This window comes from Pseudoliparis swirei, chromosome 1, assembly GCF_029220125.1.
Source record: "Pseudoliparis swirei isolate HS2019 ecotype Mariana Trench chromosome 1, NWPU_hadal_v1, whole genome shotgun sequence".
NCBI lineage: Eukaryota > Metazoa > Chordata > Actinopteri > Perciformes > Liparidae > Pseudoliparis > Pseudoliparis swirei.
This window is the reverse complement of record NC_079388.1, coordinates 737,802-763,312: the sequence shown is the minus strand read 5'-3', so window position 1 is coordinate 763,312 and position 25,511 is coordinate 737,802. Positions and strand designations below refer to the sequence as shown.

General features: G+C 45.8%; 1 protein-coding gene across 1 annotated transcript; it reads right to left on the bottom strand.

Annotated features, from left to right (window-relative positions):
• Positions 1-395: 395 nt before the first annotated feature.
• sema4ab (sema domain, immunoglobulin domain (Ig), transmembrane domain (TM) and short cytoplasmic domain, (semaphorin) 4Ab) lies at positions 396-24,647 on the bottom strand. The gene is made up of 16 exons (XM_056420346.1): positions 24,445-24,647; positions 23,534-23,664; positions 22,310-22,534; positions 21,463-21,623; positions 20,207-20,266; positions 19,843-19,941; positions 19,046-19,139; positions 16,279-16,401; positions 15,294-15,421; positions 14,392-14,573; positions 10,545-10,909; positions 10,078-10,085; positions 9,283-9,396; positions 7,868-8,031; positions 4,889-4,983; positions 396-3,720 (listed from the first exon to the last, which is right to left on the bottom strand). The coding sequence occupies exons 3-16, from the start codon at positions 22,404-22,406 to the stop codon at positions 2,942-2,944; spliced, it is 2,469 nt and encodes an 822-aa protein (XP_056276321.1). The 5' UTR covers positions 22,407-22,534; positions 23,534-23,664; positions 24,445-24,647; the 3' UTR covers positions 396-2,941.
• Between the last annotated feature and the right edge of the window lie 864 nt (positions 24,648-25,511).

Genomic DNA, 25,511 nt, shown 5'->3' with positions numbered 1-25,511 from the left:
TGTACACATGATGGAATTGTGAGGAATAAAACATGTACACAAATACAACACAACTTCTATCGTCATTCCAGGTCTTAAGAGGACATGACCGTTTAGGGGTTCAGGGTGTGTGGAGGCTACTTGGTGTCGGACTTTGAACGTCATCATGATGAAGATGAGGATAGATCTGGACATCTGCACATGGTCAATGAGAGATGGACTCCTTCTCGTCTTCCAACCATTCAAAGGGCTTTGACACAACATATCATCATTCACACACCATCAGAACCAACTGACTCACTGACACAACGTGCACACACTCGAAGCCTTCGGGAGAAATCTGGGGTTGAGTTCCGTGCTCAAGGGCACAACAACATGGACTGAAGGAGACAGGAATGGAACCGCCAATCCTCTGATCGTGTGACATTCAATTCAATTCAGTTTATTTTGTACAGCCCAATATCACAAATTTGCCTCAGAGGGCTTTACAATCTGTACACGTAGACATCCCTGACCTTTGACCTCACATGCACAGGAAAAAATAAAAAATACAAACATGCTGAAACTCTGGACCAAAATGCTGCAACACTTTGTTTTATCATCACCTGCATGTCACACTCTGTACGTTCATTATTTAATAATCAAGGTTATGAGAAAATGTCGAGACATTTGAATGAATAAGTTAGAAGTGTATGTGTTTTGAAGAGAGTGAAGAAAATAAATCGGAAATATATCTTAAATCAAATACATATATTTGACCCGACACACAGATGTTCAGACTATGAAACTAATATTGAATGCAGATGTGTTTACAGCTCAAACACAACAGTTCCTTCTCCCTGACAATACTCGTATCCATCATCCAGGTTTGAAGTATTAAACACAAATACTATCTGAACTTGGTGGGGGTATTTTATATGGACCAGTACCAACTGGTGCTTTAGTATCAGAGCTGCATGTAAGGAGGAATAAGGGAATGACGTGTAGGAAATCCCTCGGCTGCAGAAAGCCGTCGTAACTTCTTTATTGAAGAGCATTTACAACACCGGAGAGGTTCTGACACCACGTTTCCTGATGTTGAGTCCAAACAGCCATGCAGTGTGTACGACGCACAGGAAAGGAGTGATACATCATGTAGACTGTCACCAAAGCACGTTCCCATTATGCGTGTAAGACCATCTCATAGACACGCCTACTGGTCCGACCCCTCTGGCCCTTTACAGACAATTAATGATGTTATCTGCTAAATCAGTCAGTATAACATGTGTATTAATTGCCAAAAGCAAATGAGCTGAGTCGCCTACGCATCCAGGTTTAGTCGACCTGTCTATAACATGTTTGATGAGCACATCTCACTTTAAAAGGATAGTTGTGATATTGTGAAGGTTGTCTGAGCTACCTTTCCATAGTCAGCGTATTACCTTCAACTAGATGAGAAAAAGACAGGAGTACAAAGCGATGTACTGTCGAGGATTAGGTGCCACAGTGAAACCCATTTAGACACCTACAAAAAATTAAATAAGTTTTATATGTTATATGAAAAAAATTGTTGGAGGGGAACTGAACTGAATATATAAGTCCCATGAAAAAATAGTAGTTTATTTTTAAATGTCTAAAATAGGTTTTGTTGCAGCAGCACATTGCTTTGCTCCCTTTGTGGTTGTGCTATCTGTTTCTTTAAACTCCATACTTACTACAGAGAAGTACCCAACGCAACCAGAGCTGAAAGCATCGGAACAAACCCCTTCAAAATCTAACACTCCGCTCATTTGTGTCTTGAATAAACTATTACAAATGAAATGGTCCCATGAAAAGAGATGCATATCCGTCACTGGCTTTGCATCAAACACTTTGCGAGTCTATAAACATGTCGTAGAGGACCAGCCGTAGAGGACCCGCCGTAGAGGACCCGCCGTAGAGGACCCGCCGTACAGGACCAGCCGTAGAGGACCACGACCAACTGTAGAGAACCAGCCATAGAAGGCCTGCTGTAGAGGACCAGGACCAGCTGTAGAGGACCAGCCGTAGAGGACCAGGACCAGCTGTAGAGAACCAGCTGTAGAGGACCAGCCGTAGAGGACCAGCCGTAGAGGACCAGCCGTAGAGGACCAGCCGTAGAGGACCAGCTGTAGAGGACCAGCTGTAGAGGACCAGCCGTAGAGGACCAGCTGTAGAGGACCAGCCGTAGAGGACCAGCGTAGACCTTCCGGTTTAAAGTGTTACAGTCTAGTTGTGAATGAAACCTTCAGGACAACCGTGGACAGGACAATGTCTGGCAGCAACACAAAAGCTCTCATCGTGAAAGTCATGAGTCCATTTAAGAATGACCTAAAGATCGTTTTTCATCCAAATCTGATCAGGAACCAAGTCCAGTGTTCCTGCCGGCTCATCAGAACTTTCACTGAGCCGGCGGACCACGTCACCGTGGTCATTCTGGAACCTCGGATCCTTCCCTCTGATCTCAGAGACTGTACAGATGGGGGTGTTTGGCCCTTAAGAGCCTCTGATCAGATGGGGGTGTTTGGCCCTTAAGAGCCTCTGATCAGATGGGGGTGTTTGGCCCTTAAGAGCCTCTGATCAGACGGGGGTGTTTGGCCCTTAAGAGCCTCTGATCAGACGGGGGTGTTTGGCCCTTAAGAGCCTCTGATCAGACGTGGGTGTTTGGCCCTTAAGAGCCTCTGATCAGACGGGGGTGTTTGGCCCTTAAGAGCCTCTGATCAGACGGGGGTGTTTGGCCCTTTAGAGCCTCTGATCAGACGGGGGTGTTTGGCCCTTTAGAGCCTCTGATCAAACGGGGGTGTTTGGCCCTTTAGAGCCTCTGATCAGACGGGGGTGTTTGGCCCTTAAGAGCCTCTGATCAGACGGGGGTGTTTGGCCCTTTAGAGCCTCTGATCAGACGGGGGTGTTTGGCCCTTTAGAGCCTCTGATCAGACGGGGGTGTTTGGCCCTTTAGAGCCTCTGATCAGACGGGGGTGTTTGGCCCTTTAGAGCCTCTGCGTGCCCCATTACAAACGAGTCCATTGCTCTGTCTGTTGCTCTTGCTCAGAAGCCCGTTCCCCTTCAGGGCCTCCTGGTCCACGGGGGTCCCTCTGTCAGAGTCTCTGGTTGGGATGACGGTCTGCGCCCGGCTGCAGCAGCGCTGTCTGATGACATACAGGAGGATGGTGACGAGCAGACTGAGGCAGAGCACCAGCAACACTGACACCACCACCAGCTCCTTCAGGTAGCAGGGTCCTCGGGCCGACAGCAGGGGCTCCCCATCCCGTACCTCAGATTCCTTGAAGTGCAGGGTAACGTCTCTGCCCCGCTGTCTGGGGGTGAGTGGACTGTCCCTGCTGGACGGGGCTGCCTCAGTCTCTCCTTGTCTTGTTTCTGTGGTTTGAGGCCAAGTCCCCACAGAGGGATGAGGTCCTGGCCCAGGCCTGGCCACACCCTTCGTGGTGGGTGGGTGGTGTGCCTCAGGCCAGGTGTAGCTGGTTAGAAGTTGAGTGACGGGGCTGCTCTTCTGTTTGACATGAAAAATGGCCATAGTCTGTTGGTAGCCGTTCTCAGTAGACAGGCAGAGGTAGTGACCCACCGTGGCGGCGGATGCCACAAAGCTCAGACTCCCATCCTCCAGACGAAGGTACAAGTCTGAAGACAGACGGCTATTGGGACGCTCCCACAGCTGCTGGGAGAGTCGCGACGCGGCGGGACACTGCAGCCGCACCACCTCACTCAGAGACACCGACACCAGCTGACCTGCAGGACAGGAGGCCGACAGACAGACATTCCTCACCAAAGCCCTTCATACCCCTCCACCCAGCAGCATCACATGTGGGAGTACAACCCATTAAAATCTCTCAGATGTCAAGTTACACAATGGACACACAGATGAAGAGTGATCTGTAACTATCTATGCTTCAGATTTACTTGTGTGTGTATATATATCAACAAAAATCAAACAAATGTTATCTTAACTAAATCAAACTCAACAGATCCCAATAAACCCCAATAAACAGATCCCGATCAAAGATATGCTCCTTTACCCAATCAACAATACGGTAACTAGAGCCCAAGTGATATAAGTGCACATTTCAGAACAAACATGTCAATGATCGATTTCAGATAATTTCCAATCAGTTTGTGTATTGACAAGTTTATGCCATACTTTAAAATGTTCCACATAGTGCCCATCTTTGCCAAACTTTTAGAAAATAAACTTGATATACAGGACTGTCTCAGAAAATTAGAATATTGTGATAAAGTTCTTTATTTTCTGTAATGCAATTAAAAAAACAAAAATGTCATGCATTCCGGATTCATTACAAATCAACTGAAATACTGCAAGCCTTTTATTCTTTTAATATTGCTGATTATGGCTTACAGCTTAAGAAAACTCTAAAATCCTATCTCATAAAATTTTAATATTTCCTCAGACCAAGTTAAAAAAAAGATTTATAACAGCTGAGTGTTTGTCAAGGCTCAGGAAACCCTTGCAGGTGTTTTGAGTTAATTAGACAATTCAAGTGATTTGTTTAATACCCTACTAGTATACTTTTTCATGATATTCTAATATTTAGAGATAGGATATTTGAGTTTTCTTAAGCTGTAAGCCATAATCAGCAATATTAAAAGAATAAAAGGCTTGCAATATTTCAGTTGATTTGTAATGAATCCAGAATGCATGACATTTTTGTTTTTTGAATTGCATTACAGAAAATAAAGAACTTCATCACAATATTCTAATTTTCTGAGACAGTCCTGTATATACACAGAGTATGCAGGGGAAAAACAGGTTAATCAAATTGGTTAATCTTAAGTATTAGTGGCATATGCATACATGTTTCTATGAAGAAAGGCTTTAGTACAGTACTTGTCAATATTTCTTTGAAGTATGTAACCAGAAACTGAGATAGGTGACACTTACCTACAGGCAGTGTGTTGGGTCCATATCGGGCTCTGTTTGTGAAGGAAACCGCGTCGCATGCCTCTTCAACATTTCCTCGGTCTACATCCTGGCCTCTGAGGAGAACTAAAGTCAGCAGAGGGTACGACGACTCTCAGAGTGAATGGCAGCCATCAGCAGGTACCTCTATTTCTTCACGTCACAATATATGTATACAAAGTGATTGATGATGCTTGATCCTAACTTAAGGAGCTTGTAGTACCATAGTGCCCCACTAGAGAACTTGTAACATATTGCCCCACTAGAGACCTTGTAGTACCATAGTACCCCACTAAGAACTTGTACCATATTGCCCCACGAGAGAGCTTGTAGCACCATAGTACCCCACTAGAGAGCGTGAAGTACCATAGTACCCCACTAGAGAGCTTGTAGTACCATAGTGCCCCACAGTACCCCACTAGAGAGCGTGTAGTACCATAGTACCCCACTAGAGAGCGTGTAGTACCATAGTACCCCACTAGAGAGCTTGTAGCACCATAGTACCCCACTAGAGAACTTGTACCATATTGCCCCACTAGAGAGCGTGAAGTACCATAGTACCCCACTAGAGAGCTTGTAGCACCATATTACCCCACTAGAGAACTTGTACCATAGTGCCCCACTAGAGAGCTTGTAGCACCATAGTGCCCCACTAGAGAGCCTGTAGCACCATAATACCCCACTAGAGAGCTTTTAGTACTATAGTGCCCCACTAGAGAGCTTGTAGTACCATAGTGCCCCACTAGAGAGCTTGTAGTACCATAGTGCCCCACTAGAGAACTTGTAACATATTGCCCCACTAGAGAACTAGTACCATATTGCCCCACTAGAGAACTAGTACCATAGTACCCCACTAGAGAACTAGTACCATATTGCCCCACTAGAGACCTTGTAGTACCATAGTACCCCACTAGAGAACTAGTACCATATTACCCCACTAGAGAGCTTGTAGCACCATAGTGCCCCACTAGAGAGCTTGTAGCACCATATTACCCCACTAGAGAGCTTGTAGTACCATAGTGCCCCACTAGAGACCTTGTAGTACCATAGTACCCCACTAGATAACTTGTACCATATTGCCCCACTAGAGAGCTTGTAGCACCATAGTACCCCACTAGAGAGCCTGTACCATATTACTCCACTAGAGAGCTTGTAGCACCATAGTGCCCCACTAGAGAGCTTGTAGTACCATAGTACTCCACTAGAGTGCTCGTAGCACCATATTGCCCCACTAGAGAGCTTGTAGTACCATAGTACCCCACTAGAGAGCTTGTAGCACCATATTACCCCACTAGAGAGCTTGTAGTACCATATTGCCCCACTAGAGAGCTTGTAGTACCATATTGCCCCACTAGAGAGCTTGTAGCACCATAGTGCCCCACTAGAGACCTTGTAGCACCATAGTACCCCACTAGAGAGCTTGTAGCACCATAGTGCCCCACTAGAGAGCTTGTAGCACCATAGTGCCCCACTAGAGAGCTTGTAGTACCATATTGCCCCACTAGAGAGCTTGTAGCACCATAGTACTCCACTAGAGAGCTTGTAGTACCACATTGCCCCACTAGAGAGCTTGTAGCACCATAGTGCCCCACTAGAGACCTTGTAGCACCATAGTACCCCACTAGAGAGCTTGTAGCACCATAGTGCCCCACTAGAGAGCTTGTAGCACCATAGTACTCCACTAGAGAGCTTGTAGTACCACATTGCCCCACTAGAGAGCTTGTAGCACCATAGTGCCCCACTAGAGACCTTGTAGCACCATAGTACCCCACTAGAGACCTTGTAGCACCATAGTGCCCCACTAGAGAGCTTGTAGCACCATATTGCCCCACTAGAGAGCTGCTCTGGATCGTGGTCCGCACCTACTACTCATTATTCATACATTGTCATATTCATAGAATGTTTATGTTACTCTGTTCATCTGGTCACATGACATCTATTGTTCATCTGGTCACATGACATCTATTGTTCTGTCCATCCTGGAGAGGGATCCTCCTCTGTTGCTCTCCTCAAGGGTTCTTCCCTTTTCCCCTGTGAAAAGGTTTTTCCTGGGGGTTTCTTGGGAGTTGTTCCTGATCCGATGTGAGGTCAAAGGTTAGGGATGTCGTATGTCTACAGATTGTAAAGCCCTCTGAAGGGAGTTTGTGATTTTAGGCTGTACAACATAAAATGAAGAACTGTAATGGCAGAAACCGTGAAAACCAACAAACTGATAAAGCACTCGCATTCCCTTTAATTAGCCTAAAAGGTTACGGTGAACAACAATAACTAGACTTTAGCTTCTAGGGAGCAGAGACGACCTGATGTCAAGTTCCTTATTTATTCATTTTAACAACCAAGTCCACAGAACTCTCTGATTCCCTGGAAAAATAAGAACACCTTTATCTTCAAATGCTGATGCCGAATACACCAACACCTGTCCACAGCCAGACTGAGGCTCATCTCTACACACTGTAATGTCTTTATACTTTACATTGCTCCGCACTATGTCAGATGTTTTGTTACTCTAATGCAGCGGTTCTCAAACGCCCCACTAACTTGTAACAAAATGGTCTAGGCTGAATTTTTTGTGAAATACCTTTTTGTCTGTTTTTTTCTTTAAATAATATAATAAAGAAAATTGCATTCACCTTCAAGTAAATGAGATTGCTCCATCCAAAAAAATTGAAATGCAGTCACAGTGTAATCAAAAATCGTGCAAAAAAATTAATAGTTTGCAAAATAAATGGATTTTTGTGGCTGCAATGAACCAGTTTAGCACTGAATCTACTTTTAAGATTATGTATCTTAAAGGGCCCTCGCCGATGAGTCCTTAAACTAGGAATTGCTCCCTGTCGTTTCAGTGTTTTGTAGCCTAATGATACTTTCTTATTATTTTAACAGATGTATCATATCTCCCTAACCCCCTAACTGCAAGCAGTCGTTATGAATATGATAATAGTAACATCTGGTGGTGCTCACAGATGGGCATGGTTGTTGGAGGCCTCCACACAGGCCCTGCTGCCGGGGTCCCAGCCACAGAACGGGTCTCGGGCCAGAACACACTGGGGACAGGTCCAGTAGAAAGAGCAGTTGGCTGTTGGAACGCTCACCACTCCCTCCGATGTGCCAACATACAGCATACCCTGCATTGGGATGGAATGGGATCACAACCATCAGAACAGTGTCCTCCTAACATGATGACATCATCCTCCTGGCACGGTCCTAACGTTCCTGAGGGCAGCGGCCGAGACTCAGGAGGAAGTCCAGGTAAACTGGCCTGGAACAAGTAGACACAGACTAAATACTCAGGGGAACGAGAGACAGGCGGAAACAATGAGGGCGGGGCTTGAAGTCATACAGGAGGCCGAGGAGTGGCTGAGGGCAGGTGAAGAGACCAATCAGGGACAAACCCCAGACCATGACAGAACTCAGGGGAACCGGGCTCAGGAGAGCGGGGCTCTGGAGTAGCAGGCAGCGCCAAAGGGGCCCTGGGGTCTGAAGCCGGAGTCGGCGTGGCCCCGCACGGAAGCGGCAGCTGGGACCCGACGAAGTCCGGAGGTTCGGGGACCCAGCTCCGGGTCTGGGGAAGCAAGAACCTTGCCCCTCAGGCTACGAGGCCCAACATAAGGAGGGCGGGTTCCCTCGAACGGGTCGGGAGCCAGGGAGGTGCGAACCTTGTCTCTGAGGCTACGGGGCCCAACATAAGGAGGGCGGGTCCCCAACACAAAGTTGAATATCCTGATGGCAGGCGAGGTGACGGACGCCATCGCCTGCACTGCTTCGGTCAGGAAGAATCTGCTCCTGCTGCCCGGAGTCACAGGTTCTGTTTGGCTGAGCTTGTGTTGGCCCGGTTGTACTGTGAGGGCTACAGGTACTGGAACTCACAAGCACGACTCAGAGGAAGATGGAGTAGCGAACTCTGTTACTCAGGTTGGGATAAAACAGGCAAACAAATCCGAGGAGGTGCAGGCAGCTTGGCATCTGACTGGACACGGGAGGAAACAATCAGGGTCAGAGCCGACGCCCACAGGGACAGGAAGTGCAGGGAAACAGAGGACACGAGAGACGAGGGCTTCAAAATAAAACAGGAAACAAGAGACAAAGAAACAGAGCGTGACAATAACCATGCTTGACCCCACACAACATGTGGGCATCAGTCTGGTGGATGTTATGACATTTAATAAATCACCCATCATTCAATCAATTTACTTCAAATGTATTATAATCATCAAGAGCGTAGTATGGAACAACCTCCATTATTTTCAGACCATTTAACTAATAATAAAAATATATTTTGATGGCAAAACATTTAATTTGGGCTCACACTGGGGTTAACACTATCACCCTTGGATCGGTACCTGGAAGGAGCCTAACGTGTCATGATGAAGGAGTACCTTGGGTACGGAGAGCTTCAGGCTCAGCACCAGTTGGGGCTGCTCAAAGACCTGGACCTCCTCTATGATGTGGGCGCCGCTCTGCAGCAGGACCGCCTTGTGAAGGTAACCCGACTGAGACACGAGGAGAGGAGACAGGTCACATGGTTAAGACAGAGACACTCGAGCAACGGCAGACATGGAATGGAATGTCAACGTGTTGCATTAACAGATAAAACATCAACTACTGTTGAAGAGCTAAGAATCTCTGGCCACAACAGCTTGATGAGGTCAGTGCCAGCCTCTATAAACATGTCGAACATCCAGGTTACCATATGGTTGAATAGTCTTTCTTACTTTCAGGTTGTAATACATTACTCTTTACAGATATCTTTGTATGAAGGCTTTGTTTTTACAAGAGTAGTAAATGCTGTATTATGGTTCAACCAGAATGACAAAAGAAAAGGCAGAAAGAGACAAAGGCCCCGCGCCCCCTTCTTTCTTTATGACTGGGAGCTTTAAGAAGAAGAATAAATGTCACGTGTCAGAACATGTGTGCAGCATCGGAGTCCAAGAAAAAGTTCCCCACAGAGACAAATATGTATATGAGGAACAGCTTTACGCAGGTCAGAAGACAAATAAATAACACACACTCGCATACCACACACACACAATGTGCAATTGAAACCCTGGTCAACATGCACGCTTGTTATACTGTTATTATATTTATTGTTTATATTCTACATCTTTATATATTTATGATTTCTTTTCTACAGTTTATGGAGCTTTCCAGTTTAGCATTTTACAAGATTATACTTGTTCAACTGGAGTACGGGTCAGATCAGTCTCAACATCACAAATGCACACAGAGAGACTCACAAATGCACACAGAGAGACTCACAAATGCACAACGAGAGACTCACAAATGTACAAAGAGAGACTCACAAATGTACAACGAGAGACTCACAAATGCACAACGAGAGACTCACAAATGCACAACGAGAGACTCACAAATGCATTCCAATGCACCCGTGAATAAACTCCGGTTTGTGTGTTTGTCGATCACACTGCGTTTGTTTGTGTTTTTTTAGACTCCTCTGCCATGGCTCGATTCACAAATGTGTTTATTTTGAACACAGACCTATCTGTAGCCAATCAGATGTCGCCCTCATTTTCAACCAATCACATGAGCGCATGTGTTTGAGAATGGAATATCTTTGTGAGTCTCTCTGTGCGTGTGTGATGACTGATCTGAGGCGTGGCGGTGTGACCTCCCGGCCTACCGGTGAGCAGGAACAGGACGGTGTGCTGCCGGCCGTCGGCGGCCTGGACCCTCTGGGCGCTCAGGCGGCTGTACGTGTGCTCGGCCGACGCCATGAGCAGACGGCGTCCAGCGGGGCGCACGCTGCCGCTGGCCAGGAAGTTGTCTTTGACGAAGCGCATGTACATACAGTATATATACATATATGTACATAGATATATGTCTATTAGATGTATTATGTAAGAGGCATCTGTGTCGTCATGTAGTGTGGTTCTTCCAGAGTTTATACAATACACAAGATGCTGTGTGTCATAATTCCCATGTTGAACTATTATTTCAATGTTTTTTGAGACGTCATCATTTTGTGTTTCTTGTTTGCTCGATGGACCCCATCATCATCATCCCGCCACTTTCCGAAATGTCTCCTACTCGTAATTGGCGCCGGTGTTTTTCCTTCCTTGTTTCACCTTCTCTACATACAATGAAACATCCTTCTTACGGCTGTGGACGTAGATACCCCGTGTAGCACTCGGCATTAACAGGTTATTAGACTTGGAGACTGTGGGTAAGAGAACTGATCACCAGCTGGTGGTTAGATGGATCAGAGGGCGGAGGGAGCTGGCAAGTTCAGATGTTTCCACAGTGAAGGACCCAATGTACGGTCCGTACCCAAAGTCCTGTCACCCATCACACGCTTCTCTCAACAGTGCAGCAGCATCTCCAGAAACAAATACAATTGGAATAACACATGGTCCTCTGCCGCCATCTTTTGGTGTATATTGTGCATTACACCCCAATAAAAATGACAGTATATGTTGTGCTTCATGAGTCCCTCTCTCTGTCTTCCTTCTTCTCCTGCAGTGCTGTGGGATTGCTAATACTAAGGACGCATACAGTGCCACTGCCCTTCCCCCCCTCGGCAGGTCTGATCATGACCTGGTCCGGCTGACACCCAGGTCTGTTCCTCTGGTGAAGAGGCTGCCGGTGACTACCAGGACTGTGAGGAGGTGGTCTCTGGAGGCTAACGACGCTCTACAGGACTGCTTCGAGTCAACGGACTGGGATGTGCTGTGTGGACCGCATGGGGAGGACATCAACAGTATGACCGACTGCATCACGGAATACATCAAGTTCTGTGAACACACCACCATCCCATCACGGACTGTGCGCTGCTTCCCCAACAACAAGCCCTGGATCACCAGGGACCTGAAGGCGCTTCTTAACAAGAAGAAAGCTGCTTTCAGGTCTGGAGACAGGGATGAGCTGAGGAGAGCCCAGCGCAACCTAAAGGTGAAGCTCAGGGAGGGCAAGGACTCCTACAGGAGGAAGCTGGAGGCCAAACTCCAGCTGAACAACACAAAGGAGGTGTGGTCTGGGATGAAGCAGATAACTGGCTTCAAGGTGGGAGGGAGACAGCCAGGGGGCTCCCTGGAGAGGGCCAACCAGCTGAACTTTTTTTCAATAGGTTCAGTTCACAGCCCTCTCCTGTCTCCTCCACACATCACACCTCCCAAACACCTCCCCCTCTGTCCCCCCTGCTGAGCTGCACATCCACCGAGCCCTCAATAACAATGGGCTCCTCCACCCTCCCCCCTCTCTCTGTGACGACTGACCAGGTGAAACTACTCCAGCGCAGAGCTGAAGGTCCTGATGGCATCAGCCCCAGGGTCCTAAAGACCTGCGCCACCCAGCTGTCTGGTGTCCTGCAAGCACCTCTTCACCCTCAGCCTGAGGCAGGGGGAAGTCCCGGTGCTGTGGAAGACGTCGTGCCTGGTCCCCGTCCCAAAGAAGTCAACACCATCTGGCCTCAATGACTACCGACCGGTCGCCCTCACCTCCCATGTGATGAAGGTGCTGGAGAGGCTGGTCTTGGCCCACCTCCGGCCGCAGGTGAAATCGTCGCTGGACCCTCTGCAATTTGCTTACCAGCCTCATGTGGGAGTGGACGACGCCATCATCTACCTGCTGCAACGAGCTCAGTCGCACCTGGATGGAACCGGTGTCTCTGTGAGAGTCACTTTCTTTGACTTCTCCAGTGCATTTAACACCATCCAGCCACTGCTGCTGAGTGAGAAGCTGCGGGTGGTCGGTGTGGATGCGTCCACCATCTCCTGGATCACTGACTACCTCACAGGCCACAGTTTGTCAGAATGGGCCGTGTGCTGTCTGGAACGGTGGTCAGTGATGTTGGAGCCCCACAGGGAACTGTTCTGTCTCCCTTCCTCTTCACCCTGTACACCAGTGACTTCCAGTACAACACGGAGTCATGCCATCTGCAGAAGTACTCTGATGACTCTGCAGTGGTCGGGTGTATTAGGGATGGACGGGAGGAGGAGTACAGGGCAGTGGTGAGTGACTTTGTAAAGTGGGCCGATGAGAACCACCTGCGGCTGAACGTGGCCAAGACCAGAGAGATGGTGGTGGACTTCAGGAGGAAGAGCTCCTCCCCCTCTGAGTGTCCTGGGAGTGGACGTGGACATGGTGGAGGAGTACAAGTACCTGGGCGTCTCCATCGACAGCCGACTGAACTGGAAGGCCAACATCAACGCTGTGTACAAGAAGGGGATGAGTCGACTCTTTTTCCTGAGAAAGCTTCGATCCTTCAACGTGTGCAGCAAGATGCTGGAGTTATTCTACCAGTCGGTTGTGGCCAGTGTGCTGCACTTTGCCATTGTCTGCTGGGGGAGCAGCATCGGAGCCGGTGACACCAGCCGTCTCAACAAACTGGTTAGGAAGGCTGGCTCCATCATCGGCTGCCAGTTGGAGCACCTGGAACAGGTGGTGGAGAGGAGGACGTTGAAGAAACTTGTGTCCATATTGGACAACCCGGACCACCCTCTCCACCACCTCCTACAGGGACAGAGGAGTACTTTCTCCAGACGTCTCCTCACGCTCCGCTGCCACAAGGACAGATACAGGAGAACATTCCTGCTGGCGGCTATGAGGCTCTACAACAGATCACCTCTTGCCAGATCATAGTGCAATAACTACAACAATAACTGAATACTTACACTATGTTGATCTGCACTTCACACATCTCATGTGTTTGCACTACACACATACACATTTAATTTCATTTGCTCTGCACTCATACACACACTTTGCTTTTTGCACTCTGTCTATATTTAATATTTTTTGTATTTGATTTGTCAGTGTTGTTGTGTGTTGTGTATGCATGTGTGTTGTATATTTACATATATATTTTGTTTTGTATTTTACTTTTATTTTACTTGTATACTTCTATATCTTTCATCCCTGTTTCTTATATTTTGTGTTTTGTTTTTATTCTTGTGTGTTGCTGCTACTGTCACGACAAATTTCCCCTTGGGGATTAATAAAGTATATATCTATCATCTATCTATCTATCTATGTGTAGTGGGTGAACTGGGAATGTCCTCAACTCCCACCTCACACACTCTGAGGGAGGTTGGGGACATGGAATCCGAGTGGAACATGTTCAAATTGTGGATGCGGCCAATAGGAGCTGAGGTCGGAGGTCATCGGATCCCGGGGGTGAGGGACGCCGCCAAGCTTCTGATCATTTCATCAGCTGCTCACAGTTCTGACATGACTCAGTACCTCAGCACCCCGTGTCCCAACATGTTGGTTCTGATGGATCAGAGATCCATACAGGTTACAGGTGTGCAGGTTCCCATGCCAAGTTGCTTTCTGTAGATCACAACTTTTGCGTGCCCAGTTTAGTGCACACGCAACGGTCAGAGGACCTCACAAGTCACTGCTGATATGAGGCATAGTGCTGCGAAAGGAACACTCCACCAACCACAGAACATGATGAGCACAGTAGAGAAGCGGAGCACCGGTGATGTTCCCCAGCTGCTGTGTGGATCATTCCTGTGGAGTTCACTGACCACTGGGAGGTGAAGATGCCATAAAAGAGTGTGTCATCGGCAGCGGCTCCCTCTGCTGGTGGGAGGGTGTCCATGTCCTGGATCACGTTGTAGGGCAGCTCGTGTTCGGCCTGGCACAACAGCTGAGCTTTGGCGAACGTGGTCCAGCGTCGCTGGAGAGTCCGCTGACCTCCGACGTCGCTCTGACACACGCGGACGGGAAAAGGCATCGAGTGATACACAGAACTGCAACCGGCTGTAGGACCCTGACCCCTGACCCCCCGCCCCCCTCCCCCACCCACAGGGTCACGGCTTCATGTCACCTATGACAAAAAAAAATGTGCCTGATTGTGCAAGTGTAAAAGTTTTGTGATGAACCCTGACAGTCTTAATTAATACACAAATACGTTAACTGTGTTTACTTTTATTTTAGTTTTCTGTTAATGTGTAGTATGTATTATGCTTGCTATGTTCTATATATATAATATATTGTTTATATGGTTTGCTTCAATGATTTGTACATTTGTTTTGTTGATGTAGTATTAATATTTTGCATTTTCAAATAGAAAAAGTTCTGTTCAAAAGTGCTTTTCCAATTTGTACAAAAACAAAAAAGCAGAGAAAACAAAAATAACAGGATAGAAAGCAAAGGGACAGGTCATGTGACATGTGTGTGCATTTAATGTACGCATGTATACAACATGTATGACTGCGTGAGTTAAGGGTTAGAGCACAACAATATGTGCATGAGTGAAAATACATATGAGAATGAAAATATAGGCTGATAATCTAATGTTTTCATGTACTTGGCTAGTCATATAACACTTTAATCACAAGACCATTGTAACTCATCTGTGCCACCGAAGAACACGTGTGTGTGTGTGTGTGTGTGTGTGTGTAGCGGGTCATCGTTGTGCCCTCACCATGCAGATCTGAGAGACACGAGAAACAATACATCTGTCCATAAAGTCATATTCTCGGCCCACTTCACTGAAGAAGAAGTAGATCTTCTCCTCATCGGGGATGAAGGTGGAGCTGATGAAGGTCGGATCTATAAACAGAGGGCAAAGCATTTCCAAGAGTTCGTGGAAATATGTCGACTACTTTCTCTCGGCTACTGAGATGCGATACACACCGTTTGCTGCCGACAACTATGTTGTGCTGAGAGGCGGCTCACTGTTTACTTACTACTCATAATGTCGCACGCAACCGCGTTCTAAAAGCAATACGGTACGAGAGGCAGGACTGTATCGTCAATAAGGTCCCGTTCAAGGGTTCAACAACACCCTTAATAATCATAATTAAAACTTATATAGAGCTTTCCTAAACACGCAAAGACACTTTCACGTCAGCTTTGAAAAGATTCTAAATGTTGTGTTGTTTGTGAGCGGCAGAAAGGATATTGAAGAGCACGTTATTGACGATGCAGTCCTGCCTCTCGGTCCTGATTGCTTGAACATGGAGATTCAGCTCAGACACAGAACGTTGGAGAGCCGACGCCCAACAGAGTCATTTATCAATGTCCTCTGTGCAAAAGATCTGCAGACAACGGAAATAAACACTTCAGAGAATACAGTAAATTAAAGTAACTCAGAGAAACATTGAAGGACACTTCAGTGTTTTGTGATTGTTAGTTTTTTTTATTACTGCTCTAATGTGCACCCGCTGCTGTGATCCTGCAATTTCCCCACTGTGGGACTAATAAAGGATTATATAATCTAATCTAATCTAAAGGGAACGAGAATTCCCTCAGCTGTGCAACAACTCGGCCCTCTGGGTTTATTCAGATCCCTGAAGTCTTGTGTTGTTGTCGTTTCATTCTTTATTCTCGGTTTTGGAAGTTCCTATCCCTCACATGCTCTCTCCAATACAATTATCTATGACTGTCACACGTCTCCACTCACTCACCCTCCAGCCATCCCAGCGTGTCCTCCAGCTTGAGGTCCACGCGCCGGCCCTCACCGAGATGGCGGGAGATGACGGGCCGGTTCCCCCGGTAGTCGGCCACCGTGCCCGTGTAAAGCTCTCCATCTGAGCAACAGAGGAGCACTTAGCTGAAGACCAATACAGAATGTGACAACAGCACTGATAAGCCACGCCCCTTTACATGAACACTTGTCGGTTTCCTCCAGGAATGACCTCCAATGACAATTGGTCTGTGATGTCATACTGTCAGTGGCCCAGGCTGACTGACAACTGGGAACATCTGTAACAGTTTAGCTCCACGCCTTCCTTTTTGTAATAGTTGTTTTCATCCTGTCACACCATCTCGTCAATCCAACTCCCCTCACCTGCCTCTGATCACTCCCTCGTTAGTCCCTCATTCCCTTCACCTGGTCCTCACGCCCTTCTCACCTGCAGCCCATCCCCTCATTAGTCCCTCACTATGTAGCTCCCTCACTTCCACTTGTCCTCTGCCAGATTGTCTTGTGTTTTTGTGCCAAGTTCTCCAGCGTTATTAGAGTATATTCCTGACCTGCCTGTTCTGACCCTGCCTGCCTGCCCTGACCTCTGATTCTCTGCCCTGCCCCTTTTTGGACTTGTTTGCTTCTTCGACTGATCTCCTGGTTTTGACCCAGCCTGTTTCCAACCAAAGACAGTATTCTTTGTTACTCCTGTCGGAGTCGTGCTTTTGGGTCCACTCTAATAGCGTCGTGACAACATCTGTATGACATCATCCTCCAAAAGATTCCTTCTACCTGGCAAACTAAAATAGGTTAGCTTTAATTAGTAACATTTCATTTTCCCTCGATAACATGAGGACTTTTATTATGCCATCCATCATTGTTTAAATGTAATAACTCGCGTTGCATTAATAGTCGTACAATAACCATTGTTAGGTTGTAATAGTTTATTTTGATATTGCACATGTGCAGAGGAAGTCTTATGCTTTAAATTAATACATATAGAAAGATATTCTAATAGGAAATATTAGGGAGAATATTGATATTGTTATGAATGTATTATGAAGCATAGGGGTACTGTTTACTCTATGCAAATGTAAATGGCAAGAATTAATGTATGTTGCATGAGAGTGAATGTTAGTGAGTATTTCAGATTGTCGAAGTCGGTTGAAACCCGTGAAGTGACTTTAATGCGGACAATAACAGACGGGACTTTTATTGTGAAAATACTTGTTTAGTGATTTGACCGGAAGTGACGTTTTGACCTGGGGTTCATGACATTTGACCTCTCCATTTTGATAGCGGGACTTTGAGCCAACAGGAAGGTGTTAGAGGCTGAACTACCTTCAAGAGGAGGTGATTGGCTGATTTTGGGACCAAGACTCTGTACTGGGGAAAGATCGTTCTCTTCGTCTGGACCCAGGTGCTTCGAGGCTGGTTCCTGTGGAGCCCGGATCACCACGGAACCCACGATCGTGAGCCTTCATTTTTTGTTTACACTTCTTGCCATTAAATATTGTTAAAGTAACATTCTGCAACAATTGTAACTTAAAATAACAGCTTGAAAAAAATTGTGCCGCTACAATGACTTTTAATATGGCGATTTGCGGCTCCGCCATTGCCATCGGGATCTGTGAGGAAATAACTCCGCTATGTAGGATTCTGGAGCCGCCCGATCCGGGGCGGATGTACTTCGACCTGCTTTCTGGCAGTGATTACGCAATGTCATATAGTGCCAGTCCACACTCGCAGCTACAGTATAAGGGCGAAGCAAGCGAAGTCACTTGTAATGAATTACACGTTCCAATGTAAATTATGAATATGTAGCTTTTTGGTGTTGTCAACAATATTGTATTCGATCACACGTACTCCACATTCAAACATTTAGAAAACAACGTATATAGGCTGAAAACGCGATCGGTATTTCATCTAAACTAAATGTTGTCATTCTTTTGGTTATGTTAGCATTCATCTCCGATATCACAATGAATAAAACTATGCAGTCATATTTATGTAAAATCTTTGAATATTCTTACCTTATCGGTTGACATCATTTCTTGGTTTCTGACTTTGTCTGGTCATCAATACAAGTGTATGCGAGGCTGCATCTATCGTAACTGGGTATTTACGACACTGAAGTAAACGTTAAATACCTCCAAAACTGAAGGGGGCGCTAAAAGTGGAAAAACTCCATTATGGGGCTTTAAACTTAATTCTCGCGCATCCGGAGCCTGATTTCCATCATCTGCGAAGTGCCCAGTTTCAGTTACCCTTATACCATCCAGACCTTTCACTCCACCAAGTCTGAGTCAACTGGTTAGTCTGGCATTACGTCGTGATGACTATCTATTTTAGGAATTAGCTAAATTGTATCTCACTCATTAATATCTTTAATCATTAATAGGCTGAACTGCTTCTTAGACCCGCCTCTTCTGGGCCAGAGCGATACGGCGTGCAGGAAAAGCATATATTATACAAAGATATCCTGTTTCACAACTATTACTAGACACATTCCATATCTCCAAAACAAAAATATTAACAATTTGTATAATTTATGAATATAATTAATATTATAATAATCTTTGTATACTTTTTTTGTTTGTGGCTCAAGGTGGGTGGCCCCGAGGCCCTCTATTGGCCAGCCGCCACGGGGGAAGTGGCATATAAAGTGCCACAACCCTTTGGCAACTTAGGGACTAAGTCTAGAATGGCGTCTTTTAAATCATCTTGTCAACTTTAAAAGTTCATTGTATTCTCCGTGCATCACCCACCTACGATGATCGCAGTGTTGCGCTGGTAGGGGTCGTAGGGGCAGCGACCTCTCCCTTCGTCCGCCTTGAGGCTCATTGCTAACGTCTCTGAATTCTGGACAGAGAAGAGGAGGAAGTCCAGTTGACGTCGTGCTTCATAAAGATGTTGTAGTGTAATTTCATCTACTCTATAATGTCAAGATTATCCAAAACATGTAAAGTCAGAGCTCAAGGTTCAAGAATCTGTAAGACGTGCCTCGACTTTGGAAGACCACGGCACTGGGTGTAGGTTAGATCCTGGGCGCAGGGGGGGCTAGTAGATCATTTCTAGAATATGATGTGATTCTGCCGGTCTTTAATTGGGTCACAAAGGCCTCTATTCAGGTTTGGACTAGGGGCTCCACGTGTCTGGGTTCAACCTGGTAGCTCAGTCCCAGAATGAGGTAATTATGCCTGGAGGTGATTGGACCACAAAGGCCGAGAATAATAAACTCCTCCTATTTTGTTTTGTATAAAGTTTATGGTAAAATGCATTATCGGCAGACTTTCTCAATTCGGCTACTGAAAGTTCTCCAGATGTCCTGCAGGCATCTGTTCCTGACTTGTACTTGTTAAGAATAAAACTGAATATTCTTATTAAAGTTCTGTGTCCAGCGAAATCTCTTTTCATCATCAATCTCTTCACCATCCTACGGTCGGCGGAAAGATACGACAATGTACTGAAACATCAAATCGCATTAACGGCTTCTACAAACAATGGGATATTTTGCGATGGCAATGGTTGAAATCCTTCAACAGAGAGCTTTAAACACTCTTACAATGTAAGTGCAGCGTGGACTGAAGGCAAACGTTCCACAGGCGTAGATGTGGGTGGAGTTGAAGAACTGCAGGACACGAATGAAATTGTGGCAGTCAGCCTAGAAAAAAAGCCCAAAGGAGGTTTCAGTAAAACCATAAAGTACAGTAGTGATTGGATTGAGTGAATCTCTTGTCAAAGAATGCTTCATACAAACTAAACAGGTATCATACATGTTGCTAAACACACAGCAGCGTCCTTGTGTTTATATGTAAAGGGTTGCTGTATGTTACTCACAGCTTTGACTGGTTCGGATAAGTTATAAGATATATTCTGATCCTTGGAGTGTGATTAATTCCCAGTAGCATTACAAATCCACTACTTGCCATGTTCTTGCCTTTCATGGAACATTGCTCAATGTCTTCCTCTGAAGGGCTCCAGTCCAACTGAAAGGAGAGCAGCTCAGATTCACATCCATAGAAACGTGAGGACACCACATCACATGTTCCACTACAAGGCTAGAGGTGTTGCTCAGGGTGGGTGGGACATGGATTTAGTAGAACACAGAAACTATTCAGTTACATTAGAATGATCAAACACATTTTTCGTCCATATTTTTCAAATTTCCTACATAATTAATGCTTGGGGATAACAATGTGTTATCAGTAACAGGAGAGCTCTTCAACAACCTCATTAACTTAGAGGAGAAGAGTTCCCTCCATAGGGGGGCCGGGCTCAGCCTTAAAGATAGGGTAAAGAGATGAGTTCCCTCCATAGGGGGCTGGGCTCAGCCTTAGAGATAGGGTAAAGAGATGAGTTTCCTCCATAGGGGGCTGGGCTCAGCCTTAGAGATAGGGTAAGGAGATGAGTTCCCTCCATAGGGGGGCTGGGCTCAGCCTTAGCGATAAGGTAAGGAGATGAGTTCCCCAGATAGGGCGGCCGGGCTCAGCCTTAGCGATAAGGTAAGGAGATGAGTTCCCTCCATAGGGGGGCCGGGCTCAGCCTTAGAGATTGGGTAAGGAGATGAGTTCCCTCCATAGGGGGGCCGGGCTCAGCCTTAGCGATAAGGTAAGGAGATGAGTTCCCTCCATAGGGGGGCTGGGCTCAGCCTTAGCGATAAGGTAAGGAGATAGATAGATAGATAGATGTATACTTTATTGATCCCGCAAGCGGGAAATTACAGGCAGATCCAGGAAGATGAGTTCCCTAGATAGGGCGGCCGGGCTCAGCCTTAGCGATAAGGTAAGGAGATGAGTTCCCTCCATAGGGGGGCCAGGCTCAGCCTTAGCGATAAGGTAAGGAGATGAGTTCCCTCCATAGGGGGGCCGGGCTCAGCCTTAGCGATAAGGTACGGAGATGAGTTCCCTCCATAGGGGGGCTGGGCTCAGCCTTAGAGATGAGTGAACCCCAGGGAAGACCCAGAACACGCTGGAAGGATAATATCTCCCAGCTGGCCTGTGAACGCCTCGTTATCCCCCAGAAGAAGAACAATGCTGCGGGGGAGAGGGGAGCCTCTGCTGCCCCCGCAACACAACCCCAGATAAGCAGCTGATAATGGATGGATGGAAAATCTAAATCTAAGAAAAGTGATTAGTAACGTTGTATTTTTATAACTTCACGTTATCAATGGTAGCTGCCCCACCTTACTCCTCAGTGTGATAGCATCCTTGTAGCTAACATCCAGCGCTAACACGGCGTCCCGGGCTCCGACATACAGCGTGTCTCCATTCCCACTGAGCAGCAGTGTGGTGGTGTTGCTGGCGTCATGGCTCCTGTAGCGCGTGACATGTCTCCCAGGTATGCCTGTGTTGCACAGCAGTGAACACTGAGATTAGGTCCATCCATCCATTATCAATACCGCTTCATCCTCATTAGAGTCGCGGGGGCGCTGGAGCCGATCCCAGCTGACATAGGGCGAAGTCAGGGGACACCCTGGACAGGCGCCAGTCCATCGCAGTGAGATTAGGTCATTTCATTCAATTCAAAACCACAGACACTTCATATAATCTACACAGAAGCAATACTCATTTGCACAGATAATTAATTGTCCACATGTCAAACATTCCTGCATGTCACAGAAGTATGATTTGTTCATATGCTCATCAGTTAATGATCAATAACACAGACAAACAGGATAACCATTAGAAATAAAATATACACATTTACCAGGTGCAATACATTGTTTGCAAATTATCACATCCTACTGATTCTTCTCTTTAAGTCACCAATGCCAACATTTAGAAATATTACTTTAAAGTATAAACTGCTGTGAGTGTCTCCGCGTGTCACAAGGAACTGAACTTGTTTTCCTCTTCTCATCTCAACCTTAATCCCAACACGGTGCTATCATCAACCTAAAGATGACAAAACTAAGTATGATGTCTACTTAATTTCTACTGCCCTCTATAATGTACTACATTTACTTCACTGTTATAACAATGTTCCTTTTATGTATGTTTATGTTTGCCAACCGGTCACATGTTACTCACCCATAGAAAAAGAGACTCTGGGGGTCAGTAGGGTCAGACATGGGCTCAGAACACCTAGCAAGGCCAGCGTGAGGGACAGCAGGCCGGGGCTATCCATTACTGCAGCATGAGGTTCAGAGTCTGGAGTACATCCAAGGTCAGAGGTCAAGGCCTAATGTCATCCAGAGTGGCAAACACTTGTTAGGAGCCACACACGTTGCGTTCTACAGCAGATCATCACGGGATCTAAGAAAGGCCCACGGACAGAGAAACAGACAACACAATAACTTTATTCAAAACTTGTTTGTCACAATTGAACGAAATAACTGCTAAGAATATGTATGACAGATGTGGTGGTTCTCAACTGGTCTAGGGAAGTGGTTCTCCACTGCCCCGGACCAGTGATTCTCCACTGGTCTGGGGCAGTGGTTCTCAACTGGTTTGGCTGGGACCATCACCACTTAATGACTAATTGATTTGATGACAAGAAGTTGCAGTTTCAATATTGAGAATATTTCAATATGCACAACACAACTGGTTCTAAATATTCCTTTAACAGTCCAATAAGAACCCCAAAGTGCATCTTAAGGACACAAGGTAACACAACAAACAGAACTATTCTGCAGCTGTTATCCACAAACTCAGAATACATTAAACAAAAAGTGTAATTAAAAATATTGAAGTCTACAACATTCACTTTTCTTCTGATTACCTGATTTGTAGGTAAATAATGAAACAGCACTGACTTGAACCTGAGTGTACCACTGATAGACCTGATGGGGGAATTCATACTGGGAGATCTGGGGATGTTCTTTAATACGAAGTCGTTGCACAGACTCTCTGGATGTGATTAACTCGTCATTTCCACCCGGCGCCTGAATGACGCGACATGAAAAATGCACCTTATTCGCGCATGCTGAAGTGTGAGAGGCTGTGTTGTGACAGCCAATCAGCATTGAGCTGCTCTGTCTGCCATCACTGGCGTCATGCCGTTGAATCAGAAACTACGGAGGATAAGTTGACGGTATGTAGCAAATAAATAGAGATAGCATAACAGCTCTCAACTAAACAACACAGCTGGAGAAGGTACACAAACAGATGTAACGAGACACAACAACTGTCAACCAATAGTGTGTTTGTTAAAATAGTGACCACCACCAAGGGAACAGCACCGACTGTAGGGTGGTGGTCCAGACCCTGGTGGGAGGGGCTACGGTTCCACCTGCAACATCAGGACCAACTAACCTTCTCACACACGTTAACACACCGTAGACACAGCGGCGATAGCCATTTGCGGGTGAAGTGCCTTGCCCAAGGACACATCAACATGGACTAGCTGAGCCGGGGATCGAACTGCCGGGTAAAGGATCCTGCCACTGAAGATTTGAGCCATGTTGGAACAAACAGTCATGAGGTTTACTCCAAAGGTTTTCATTACACACCGAAAATATACCACGGTGGAAAATACACGACACACTAATACATTCCAAACATATTTATCTTGTATCTCAGAGTGATGTGCTATGTATGTGTATATGTGATATATGTATATGTGATGGTTCCATTATTCTGTAACAATAATTTAATGTGTAGTCCTTCAACAATATACGATTTGGATGGATGGCTCAAAAGTCAAGTGATTGACTATAGTTGGACGGGTTCTGGTGGTCGGCTTGGGCTTTCTTTTGCAGAAGCAGGAACTGGCCTGCTTCATGTATCTTCCACTAAGGCCACACCCCTCATTACATCACTGCTGACCTCACCTTTCTGTAGACAGGAATCTGTCAAACATTTTTTGCAAGCCTACTAAGTACACTTCAAAGGTACAATACAAAAGTACTAAAGTAATAATAATAGATATGATCTAGGAATATACCTTTTTTGTTCTCTATTATATATATATATATATTTAAACCCCTTGATTCAACAATGGTCCTTATTACAAATACATTTTGAGTGAGCACAAACAAGATTTCATCTCAGCTGAAAACATCAACACAATTCCATCAGATAGAATATTTTCACTCACTATGAAAGTAGCTACAATGAGGTATGTATGTGTATATATTATAGAGGTAATACTATCACGCAGTAGAGCAAATATGTGTTTAAAGAGAAAATGGTAGTTGTGAGTCCTCAGTGAGTTATCTGCGTACCTGTCAGGTTTGTTGTTGTTTACTTGATGTTCATCTTGATGTGTTGCTGCACGATAACTTGCACACTGAGGATTTTGCTCACTGAGACGCTCCATTCTGGGTTCTCCAGCTCCAGCTGCCGGTTCCTCTGGTGTTCTATCTGCTGACAGAATGCAGCTGTAAGTCCAGCATCAAACTACGGCATGTCAAATAGATGTGGTCGGCATTGGTCATCAGGGCTGCATCGTGAGTGCAGCCGCTACAGGAGTAGGTAAAATGGCTAATGAAAAGAAGATTGGAGAGGATTACCAGTGACCTGGAAAGAACCATGTGGTAACAGGCTTTCCACCTGCAGCGTCAAACATGAAGCTGCTGGGCCGTGAGCCTGTCATTCAATTCAATTCAGTTTATTTGATATAGTCCGACATCAAAAATTACAAACTCCCCTCAGAGGGCTTTACAATCTGTACACACACGACCTCCCTGACCTTTGACCTCACATCGGATCAGGAACAACTCACAAGAAATAGAAAAAAAACCTTTAAGGGAGAAAAAAGGGTAAGAAACCTTCAGGAGAGAACAGAGGAGGATCCCTCTCCAGGATGGACAGAACAATGTGGAGGTCTCCATCGTGGAATATGCCTACTACGAACTATTCATGCACTCTGTCATATTCATTGAATGTATTTTAACTCTAAATCTGTCCTTCTGGTCACATGACATCTATTGTTCTGTCCATCCTGGAGAGGGATCCTCCTCTGTTGCTCTCCTGAAGGGTTCTTACCTTTTTTCCCCCTGAAGGGTTATTTGGGAGTTTGTCCTGGTCCGATGTGAGGTTTTGGGACAGGGATGTCTATGTGTACAGATTGTAAAGCACTCCGAGACAAATTTGTAATTTGTGAAATTGGGCTATACAAATAAACTGAACTGAATTGAATTGAACAATTGATGTCATGTGACCAGATGAACAATAGATGTCATGTGACCAGATGAACAATAGATGCCATGTGACCAGATGAACAATAGATGTCATGTGACCAGATGAACAATAGATGTCATGTGACCAGATGAACAATAGATGCCATGTG

Coding starts and splice junctions, on each gene's coding strand:
- sema4ab (XM_056420346.1), bottom strand. CDS start 22,406: ATGGATAGCCCCGGCCTGCTGTCCCTCACGCTGGCCTTGCTAGGTGTT. Junction 20,267..21,462: donor CTATCACACTGAGGAGTAAG/GTGGGGCAGCTA, acceptor CTCTCCTTTCAG/TTGGACTGGAGCCCTTCAGA. Junction 4,984..7,867: donor TCCAACAACCATGCCCATCT/GTGAGCACCACC, acceptor AGTTCTCCTCAG/AGGCCAGGATGTAGACCGAG.